This window comes from Dendrobates tinctorius, unplaced genomic scaffold (assembly GCF_039654945.1).
Source record: "Dendrobates tinctorius isolate UK_male_01 unplaced genomic scaffold, ASM3965494v1 ptg000070l, whole genome shotgun sequence".
NCBI classification, from domain to species: domain Eukaryota; kingdom Metazoa; phylum Chordata; class Amphibia; order Anura; family Dendrobatidae; genus Dendrobates; species Dendrobates tinctorius.
Genome location: NW_027361738.1, coordinates 37,528,704 through 37,539,528, shown reverse-complemented (window position 1 = coordinate 37,539,528; position 10,825 = coordinate 37,528,704). Strand labels below are relative to the sequence as shown.

Below are 10,825 nucleotides of genomic sequence, written 5' to 3'. Positions count from 1 at the left end.
GTATAAAGTGTGATAATCCACTAGATGTTATAGCGGCAGGGCATTATGGGGAGGCCCTCGTGGCAATTCAAAATAACGTTCAAATGCTCTATGATGTATCAGCAATGGTCTCACGCAAGTTTTTTTTTTTATATTGCAAACTGCAAATTAAATCTCAAAATGTTGGAATTAGCTTGAAACATCAAATTCCAGAAAATTCGACTTGAACTCGATCCTCCTCGACTTGATTCGCTCATCCCCGGCGATCATTGATTTACTTTAGATTTCTTGCTTGTTCATTCACTTTGCATATTGTTAGTTGATAATAATAAACTGTTAACACTTCTAAGTTAATATTCTTACTTTGTCGATTTTTTCCACACCTGCCTGAATCTTTTGCACAGTACTATAATAAGGCAGCTTCGTAAAATACTATTCTACGCCATCTCTCCAGTGAAAAATCTCTCCTTTGTAAAGGCAAGCTTTTGTTTATTAAAGCAAACCCAAATATCACCTATTTTGATTAACAGTTTGGATGTATGAATTAATTATTGAGCGCTTGGTCTTGAATTGCCTTCATGCATAAAATTAAAGTACAACATCCTCTACAGAATCAACCTATTATAAGTTAATTGGTCTTCTCTGACCCTCACGTCTATTCCCTCTGGAGACCTGGTGAATTCAATGAGCTGAGCTCTTTTGAGCTGTCTTTACTTGCTTGCTTGGCAATAAGCAATGATTCCTTCTAAACCAGGTGACAGGTCGAAGGATCTTTACTATAGATCAAGGGTCAAGATTTAAGGACTTGTACTGTGAAGAGCCTTAAATGATCACCAACAATAGATCAGCTATAGAACTTGTATCATGGTATCTTTAGCTACTGCAGAACCTCTTTGATGGTAATTATAGCTAGAAGGAAAAATAAAAATAATGAACTGTACAACAAACAGTTAAATAAAAACATTCAAGGATTTTATTTGAATCATCTCGCCATCGTTTTATCAGTCTCATCTATATCCAACAGACTTTATTATCTTCCTCTTGGACTCCATACAAGTTAAAGCATTCCAGTTCTTCCTAGTAACAGGCAGCAGTCGGAATAACGAGGTTCTTGGATGAAGACACAATGGTTGCTTAACACATGCTTGCTCAAGTAAATTCCAGCACAATATAAAGAGTCATCACCGCTGTCTGGAGAAGAGATTTCTGAATGCGTTATTGTAGTTTTTGTTAAATGCCGTATAGATCAAAGGATTAAAAAATGAATTTGAGTACCCCAGCCATAAAAATATACTTTTCCAAATGGGAGGTATGTCACAAGAACATAGGGGGTTAATCAGTTCAGTAATAAAGAATGGGATCCAGCAAAGGACAAAGACCCCTATGAGAATCCCCACCATAAGTGCAGCCCTTTTCTCCTTCTGTTCCCTCCATGTGTCTCCATCTGTCTGGAAAGTGACAGTGGCGTGACGGACTGTGAAGACCATTTGAGGCTGGTGAGATGCTTCTTTCACCTATCAGAGGCAACCACAGAATTAAGATCAGATTTGAAAACACATTGGTACCAGGTACATGTGATGTCCATATTAATGCACAGTTCAGCCTTATGCGAATCGGCACATGCATGCCATGCTATAAGAGGTTGCACTTTTGTGTCACTTTTTATTAAAAAAAATATAGATATGGCATAAAGTATATATAAGATGCAGAATGTGGAACATATCCGCCATAAACCTACCCGTAAATAAAAGGTGTGGAAAAAATGGTTTATAATTAATTTGTCAGTCTTGATGCAGGCAGCTCATAACACAGCGACCCAGGTACTCGTGATTTATGGGTGTCCATTAGAGCCAAAGCAAACAACGTAATTATGAGACTTTGCAATGATAGAAAAATAGTGCCGGAGTTGGCACATTCCTCTGAATATATGAACAGTGGGAAGTCTTGAAACATGAATGAGGTTTGCATAAAATCTGCCAAGGTCCATACTTCTTTTACTGTAACTATAGCACCAATCTATGCAATTACATAGATTGATATATTGTAATGAGGAGGTACAACGAAGGCTGAATACGTAAATATTAGGTCAGAGACATACCATAAGGGGTACAGTAAGTATTCATAAACAGTATGTGTGCTTGTAAGTCTGGGGAGATGTGTCGCTTCATATTGTGAAGATATTAGTAATTCAGACATGAGGATGGCAAATCCTACAGATGTAGTGGAGCCGTGTTTGCCAGTGCAGTAGACAAGAGTTGGTCATTCAGCACAATGAGACATAAAATCACTCAAGTAGTTGTCACAAAAGCAACAAAGAGTAAAAAGGCAACAGTGACATATAAAACATATCCTGCTCTGCTGCCTCTGGACCCATAAAGAGCTCAGGCTGATATGACCTATGGACCAGCAATTTCATCAGATCGTTTTTTGCTATGCAATAGATTAAACTTTATGATTATTGGAAAGAAGAATGGACTCACCTCGATCACTTCTGGCATTGGGGTGATTGTATTTGTCTTTTTTGATCCAATTCTGAATTTTGCGGCTTTGTAGATTTTCCAGTACACAAAAAGAACCACACAAAGCGGAAGGTAAAATGCTCCAAAGGTGGAAAAGATTGTGTAAGAGGGTTCTTGGCTAACTTGACATTTTTCAGTCAGTTCTGAATAGGTTTCTCCCCATCCAAAAAGGGGAGATAGGGAGATTACTGAAGATAAAAGCCATGTTAGTAAGATCATAATGTTAGATATCCGCTTTCTGGTCTTTAAAGTGTATTCCAAATGTCTTGTAATCGACCAGTACCTGTCCAAGGCAATGGCTGTTACATTCCAAATGCTGGCTGTACAACACAGTACATCAAAAGAGATCCAGATATGACAGAGGACTCTACCCAATCTCCAACGCCGGTCATTCAGCTCATGAACCAAGCTTAGGGGCATCACCAGTGCAGCCACCATGACATCTGATATTGCCATAGATGCCACCAAATTATGAGGAACCCGATGGAAAGTTCTGACCCTCAATATGGTCACTAGCACTAACACATTCCATAGGAAGGTAGCAATCACCAGCATAGCCAGCAAAGTTAATATGAGGACGCTAAAAACAGAAATTCGGTGCTTGTTCACGCTCTCTGACCCTGAGCTCCCATTAGCAGTGACAGTGATGTTCCACTCCATCTTCATTTGTGGTAGCATGAGAACAAGAGGAAACAATAGAGGAGTCTCTCTTTACAAAATGCTCCATCCAGATCCTGTAGATAGTAGCTGACCAGTCACCACAAACTTACCAGGCTGGTGCTCCACCACATTGCTATGATGAGGCACTGAGGGCACAGCATGGCATAAAGTTTGGATAAGATCTATGTCCGCCCCCAGCACAGACATATTGTCAGATTTTCAGACGTCCTGCAATCAATGAAAATCTGAACCTGGAGAGACAGCAGACAGAACACTATGCACTTCAGCCATCCAGACAGCGCTGTCCCTGGTGCTGAACTCTTCCTAGGCTGTGGCTATCATTCATAACCACAGTGTGAGCTAGCACCAGCAATAAAGGCTGACAGGTTACTGCATCCAACCAAGCTGCAGCTCCAGGAATCCGTCCAGCCTCATCAGCAGAAAGCATGCGAGCTCCAGAGTGTGGGATGAGGATGGAGCTGAGCTTTATATAGAGAGGAGAAGCTCTTACGTCAAGGTAATGACAGCCTCCTCCCAGTGCTAGGATCCTAGACACTATCAATAAGATGCACCCAGGGGATGATGGACAGTAACCTCCATACTACGGTACCACTGCTGTCAGCAGCTCCAGGAAGGCTCTGCATCACCTATGCTCTATGTAATCAGCAGAGGATCTATCTATCATCTATCGATCCCATATCTATCTATTTAATATCTATCTATCTATAAATGCACTTTTGAAAATGCTTCATTAGCAGTCATCCTTACTAAAAAAAAATGGCAAAGTATGACATCGCTATTAAGCTATTTACAGCTAATTGCAATTCACCCCCCACCTTAACTATTTATAGTTATGTATTTTCTATGTTATATCTATCATCTCATATTTATCAATTTTCTACCTATTATCAATCTATACATTTCACACAACTATCTATATTATATTTGTAGCATTTTGATGTGTACATAGTAGCTATCTTCCTATGAATGTATCTAGGTTCTATGTATCAATCTATCAATTTACATAGATTATCTATATTTAGAATATCTTGGTGTAACAATAAACTATTTTCTATCTAACCATGTATTCACATCTTTTCTATTTATGCATACTATATATCTCTATCTGCAAAGAACAAAAAACTGAACAGCACCTTTGACCAGAATAAAGCAAGTGTGAACAGGTGCAAGCTACGATTATACTATACAAGCAAAGGTATACAGCAGCCTCTGTAAAGGCTAAGATGTATGCAAACATTAAATATATGAAATGTGGACTCCATTACAGCTATATAGAATATATGTATAAAAAACGAACGTAGTTGACACACTTTTGTTTATATCTATCTGTATTCTATTCATATACCATGTAACATATGTAATTGTTTCTCTTATGCATATATCAACTTATGTAAATGTATCCAGAAGCTGCTGCATATATATTTATATATATATTTAAATATATACAGTACAGTATATATACACACATACAGTATATATTTATATATATACACACACAGTGGTGAAAATTCAGTGGGAGTGGGGAAAATAAGCATTTTATCTCTTGCTGAGTTTGTAAGTTTGCCCACTGACAAAGACATGAACAGTCTATAATTTTAAGGGTAGGTTAATTTTAACATTGAAAGATGGAATATCAAAAATAAAATTCAGGAAATCACATTGTATAAATTATATAAATTTATTTGCATTTTGCAGTGAGAAATAAGTATTTGATCCCTCTGGCAAACAAGACTTAGTACTTGGTGGCAAAACCCTTGTTGGCAAGCACAGCAGTCAGACGTTTTTTGTAGTTGATGATGACGTTCGTGCACAGTAGGAATTTTGGTCCACTCCTCTTTGCAGATCATCTCTAAATCATTAAGATCTTAAAGCTGTTGCTTGGCAACTCTGAGCTTCAACTCCTTCCATAAGTTTTCTATGTTATTATAGTCTGGAGACTGGCTAGGCCACTCCATGACCTTAATGTGCTTCTTTTTGAGCCACTCCTTTGTTGCCTTGGCTGTATGTTTTGGGTCATTGTCTTGCTGGAAGACCCAGCCGTGACCCATTTTTAATGTCCTGGCATAGGGAAGGCGGTTCTCACTCAGGATTTTACGATACATGGCTCCATCCATTCTACTATTGATGTGGTGAAGTTGTCCTGTGCCCTTAGCAAAGAAACTACCCCAAAACATAATGTTTCCACCTCCATGCATGACAGTGGGGATGGTGTTCTTTGGGTCATAGGCAACATTTCTCTTCCTCCAAACATAGCGAGTTGAGTTAATGCCAAAGAGCTTAATTTTTGTCTCATCTGAACACAGCACCTTCTCCCTATCACTCACAAAATCATCCAGGTGTTCTTTGACTAACTTCATATGGGCCTGCACATGTGCTTTCTTGAGCAGGGGGTCCTTGCGCGCACTGCAGGATTTTAAATCTTTACGACATAATGTGTTACCAATGGTTTTCTTGATGACTGTGGTCCCAACTGCCTTGAGATCATTAACAAGTTCTCCGTGTATTTTTAGGCTGATCTCTCACCTTCCTCGTGATCAATGATACTGCATGAGGTGAGATTTTGCATGGTGCCCCAAATCGATGTCGATTGACAGTCATTTTGTATTTCTTCCATTTTCTTACTATTGCACCAACAGTTTTCTCCTTCTCACCCAGCATCTTACTTATGGTTTTGCAGCACATTCCAGCTTTGTGCAGGTCTATGATCTTGTCCCTGACATCCTTATAAAGCTCTTTGGTCATGCCCATGTTGTAGAGATTAGAGTCTGACTGATTAATTGAGTCTGTGGACAGGAGTCTTTTATGAAGGTGACTATATAAGACAGCTGTCTTTAATGCAGGTAACGAGTTGATTAGGAGCATCTAACTCGTCTGTAGGAGCCAGAATTCTTACTGGTTGGTAGTGGATCAAATACTTATTTCTCACTGCAAAATGCAAATAAATTTATATAATTTACACAATGTGACTTCTGGATTTTAGTTTGATATTTTATCTCTCAATGTTAAAGTTAACCTTCCCTTAAAATTATAGACTGTTCATGTCTTTGTCAGTGGGCAAACTTACAAAATCAGAAATGGATCAAATACTTATTTCCCCCACTGTATGTATTTGATATACTGCCAATTTTGCAAGTTTTCCAATCTACAAAGAATGGAGAGATGTGTAATTTTTATTATAGGTACAATTCAGCTGTGAGAGGCAGAATCTATTAATAAAAGCCAGAGAATCACATTGTATGATTTTTACATCATTAGTAAGAATTTTATTGCATGAAATAAGTATTTGATGCAATGGAAAAAGAATGCTTAATATTTGGTACAAAATCTTTGTTTGCAATTTCACAGGTCACACTCTGCAACAGGGATTTTGGACCACTCCTCCTTTCAGATCTTCTCCAGATATTTCAGGTTTTGGGGCTGTAGCTGGGCGACATTGAGTTTCAGCTCACACCAAAGATTTTCGATTGGGTTTAGGTCTGTAGACTGGCTGGGACACTCTAGGATCTTGAAATCTTTCTTACGGAGCCACTCCATAGTTGCCCTACCTGTGTGTTTCGGGTCATTGTCATGCTGGAAGACCCAGCCACGACCCATCTTCAATGCTCTTACTGAGGGAAGGAGGTTGTTGGCTAAAATCTCACAATACGTGACCCCATCCATCCTACCTTCAATACGGTGCAGTTGTCCTGCCCCTTTGCAGAAAATCACCCCCAAAAGTATTATGTTTCCTCCACAATACTTCATGGTTGGGATGGTGTTCTTGGGGTTGTACTCATCCTTCTTACTCCAAACACAGCGAGCAGAATTTCTATTTTGTTCTCATCTGACCACATGAGTGTGTGGACAGGTGTCTTTTATATAGGTAACGAGTTCAAACAGATGAAATTAATACAGGGTGCAGAGTAAGAGGGATTCTTAAAGAAAAACTATAAGATCTCTAAGAGCCAGAATTCTTGCTGATTAGTAGCTGATCAAATACTTATTTTATGCAATAAAATGCAATTTAATTATTTAAAAATCATACAATGTGATTTTCTGGTTTTCATTTTTAGATTCTGTGTCTTGAAATGTAACTACGATGAACTTTACAGGACTCTCAATTCTTTGTAGGTGGGAAAACTTGCAAAATCAGCAGTGTATCAAATTCTTATTTTGCCCACTGTATATATATGTTAGGCGTCAGGTTCCTGCCTCTGCACAGGAGGAATCCTGAGCCTTGCCTTCTGCGGTCTCCTATTCAGTCCCAGCCACAGTGGAGCCTGCTCAGCAAAGGCGGTGATCCTGGCGTCTTGCTCAAGCTAGTGCTGTTGGGTTGGTAGCTGCTGCCTTCCCTGGTTCAGCTATAGCAGCTTGCACTAGTCAGCGGCAAGCAGCTCCAGAGTCTAAGTCCCCTTTTCAGCCCACTGAGCATGCCCGTGGGACGACCTCTCATTGGAGGTCGGAGGTCACGTGCTCAGGTCCTCAAACCGCTCAGATTGGACCATCAGGAAGGTCCCAGAAGGACGCTGCTATGAAAGGGTCGCATGGCCGCTCGGCCATGCGCTAGTATAGACTCATTATGCTATTGGTATTTGTGATGATGGATACATGAATCTGGTGAAGGACTCATTATATTACCCCCTTCTTTGATACTCATATGTTAGGGTATCTGAGTCAGCGCCAACGGGTGGCTATGATTCCGCCGCCATGCTCCTAGCAATATCACACACTAGCGTCCAGTGGTGTCATCCTGTATAAGGCACTACTGCATCGTGCCAAGCCAGCACCCACCAGTGTAGAACCATGCGCAAGTTGTGCGCTGCTTAGCCCAACCTTGGGCGATTAGTGGTGCATGCCAGTGAGGCGTCGTGCACACTTGCGCGTCTCTCATCGCAATTGCGGCACTGAGTGCTGCTGGTCTAGAGGGACCCTTTCCCTTGTCTCTGGGGCAGGGTCTTGTGACCATATAGCAGCGCTCCCCCCAGCCGAGTCCTGGCTCTGGCTTTACTTCCAGCGGCTCTGTGAAGTAACAGATTTCGCTCCTATACGAACCGGGCCAGTGGTTACCCGCCGGTGTTCATTACCTAGCAGCAGTATACCTTCTCTGCACGGTGGACCCCGGGTTTGCGATCGCACTCTCTTATATTTTATCTTTAGTGCGATGCGCAATCCTAACAATATATATATATAGTGGTAGATCGGCTCACTAGGCTGTACGCAAAGGTAGACACAGGAATGATGTCTCTTTTAACTTTCCACTATTTTATTAAATGTACTGTATAAATCAGTACGGATATAGTAAAATAACCATGGTAGAGCTGAGCAAAACGGGTCGGTCATATTTAAAAGTCGCCGAATTTCACTGAAGTTGGGTTTCATGAAACGAAACCCGACCATAGCTTGAGGTCGGCCACGAGGTCAGTGACCAGAGCGCCAAAGTCGCGTTTCAAAAGATGCTTCCAGCGCCCTTTTTCAGCCAATGATGGAGGACGCACACTGTGGGCAACGCGATGACTTAGGCATCAGTCACCACCATCTTTCAGAAGGGCATGCAAGTGATTGGCTGGCTTTGTGTGGCGTCACAGGGGCTATAAGAGGGTGTGAATGCTGACCGCCATCTTACTTATGCCAATCTTAGCATAGGGAGAGCTGCTGCTGATGATGATTCTGTAGGGAGAGCGTTAGGCATGGAAGAAGAACCAAAAAACTCCTTCTGCTGTTAGCGATTTCCACTTACAACACAACAGTTTGTGTGCAGTGACAGGGGAGGCTCTATTTTTGTGCATCAACTCTGTTGGCTATTAGGCTGCCTTATAAGGCTCCCTGATAGCTGCATTGCTGTTTGCACACTGCTGTGCAAACTGCTTTTATAAAAGCAAAAATACTTTTCTTCCTCTTTTGTGCACAGTTACCAAGCGTTCATTTTTCCACCCTTTTGTGTGCAGCAGTCCTGCTTATTAGGCTGCCTGCATCCATACTGGGACTGAGAGCATCATTGTCAGCATCCTCAAATCTCTAGTGAGATCCAAAATCTCACCAATCCTATAGACACCCTCCACCTTGTCATACACCATCCAATTTCAGCCTGTTACATTGAGGTGTAATCTCTCCTGGGCCAGAGACAATAGTTCTGCGTCCTCAAATCTATAATGAGATTCAAATTCTCACAAATCCTATAGACACTCTCCACCTTGTCATACACCATCCAATTTCAGCTTGTTACATTGAGGTGTAATCTCTACTGGGCCTGACAAAATAGTTCTGCGTCCTCAAATCTCTAGTGAGATTCAAATTCTCACCAATAGTAGATACACCTTCTACCTTGTTTTACAGTACCATATAGCTGGTGGTTTTTTGGGTACATTTTCACAAAAATGAGCAAGTATGGTGGAAGATGCCATGGAAGTGGGCGGGGGTTGCCAGCTGGTCCCGATGGTGGTGGTGTTGTATCTGTTGGTAGTGGCGAAAGCACAATAGCACCTAAGGTAGGAGGTGTTCAGCCTGTGTCATCGTCTGGCTCCACAAGGCCTCGAAGGCTCTCTTTTCTGGGAGTAGGTATACCACTTTTAAAGCTGGAGCTTCAGGAACAAGTTTTGGCTTACATTGCTGACACAGCCTCCAGCTCTCTCGCCTCCTCTTCTGAAGTTTCAAAAAATAAAAGCACTGAGTCATCATTGGAGGCTCCTGGTCAGGAACAACACCTTTCCTTGTGTAAAATAATTACGGTAAAGTAACACGGGTGCTACCTATCCAAAAAACTCAGATGCAGCTGGTGAAGAGAGAGGACTGTGTCGGCTCCTGTTATAAAGTCTGAGCGAACCGTATATTTGTGTGATTCACCGCGCTATGCTGAGCAGATGTATAAAAAAAAAAAAAGGGAAATAAATACTTAACAGCAGTTATATGTACTTACTTAAAAATGAAGTTGATGTAGAATATTCTGTGTAAGTTGAGATGTCTACGTGGTAAGTAGTTTGCAGGTTATCTGATCGTAGAGATCTCGTTTTTGATAGCTGCTGATGCTATTGGAACAATGATATATTAAGGTACCAATAAAACATACAAAAGGTCACACCACTCCTTGCATGTCCACCATACTCACTGGTTGTATCTTAACGTTTATATTCTCTTCGGGTTGTTCCCTTTATGGTGGATCAATTGATACAATACTAAATATGAAGAGAATTTCAATTACTAACAGTGACCATAACCTTGATATTCAGTCCCAGTTCCTGGGGTACATATGCACTTACTTGTGCTAGATTTGTTATGCTACCCAGGTGTAAATCCTGATAGACTCTCTATAATGGTCTTTGTTGGCTTTATTTAGAGCCAGTGCAGGGACGATATCCACTGTGGAAAAAAATGACAAAGTGCTGGGTAAGGAGGGATCCACTAGACACCCTAATTATGCTAGCATTCCAATAATCAGTTAGTCCTAAGAGGACTTCTATGCACTTACTTCTGGTGATTGCTCTGGCGCAATCTGGCTGAGGCAGCGGCAGAGGCAGCAGCTCTGGCTGAGGCAGCGGCTGCTGATGGAGCGATAAGCTATGCAGCGTGTAGTAGGGGAGCGGGTAGACGCCAGCACCTCGTGTACTCCGGCCGGAAGTATTGACGAGGACGCGGCGAGAGTGGGGCGGGTGGAGCTACTGTGACATCACAGG

The 10,825-nt window shown here is 41.4% G+C and overlaps 1 protein-coding gene across 1 annotated transcript; it reads right to left on the bottom strand.

The window, feature by feature from the left end:
- Positions 1-929: 929 nt before the first annotated feature.
- Positions 930-3,628, bottom strand: HTR5A (5-hydroxytryptamine receptor 5A). The gene is made up of 2 exons (XM_073582280.1): positions 2,460-3,628; positions 930-1,493 (listed from the first exon to the last, which is right to left on the bottom strand). Exons 1-2 carry the CDS (start codon positions 3,174-3,176, stop codon positions 1,161-1,163), a joined length of 1,050 nt encoding a protein of 349 aa, XP_073438381.1. The 5' UTR covers positions 3,177-3,628; the 3' UTR covers positions 930-1,160.
- Between the last annotated feature and the right edge of the window lie 7,197 nt (positions 3,629-10,825).

Excerpts from the sequence above, each read along its gene's own strand:
- HTR5A (XM_073582280.1), bottom strand. The coding sequence starts at position 3,176 with ATGCTACCACAAATGAAGATGGAGTGGAACATCACTGTCACTGCTAAT. Across the intron at positions 1,494-2,459 it reads CAATGCCAGAAGTGATCGAG|GTGAAAGAAGCATCTCACCA; the intron begins GTGAGTCCATTC and ends TGCCTCTGATAG.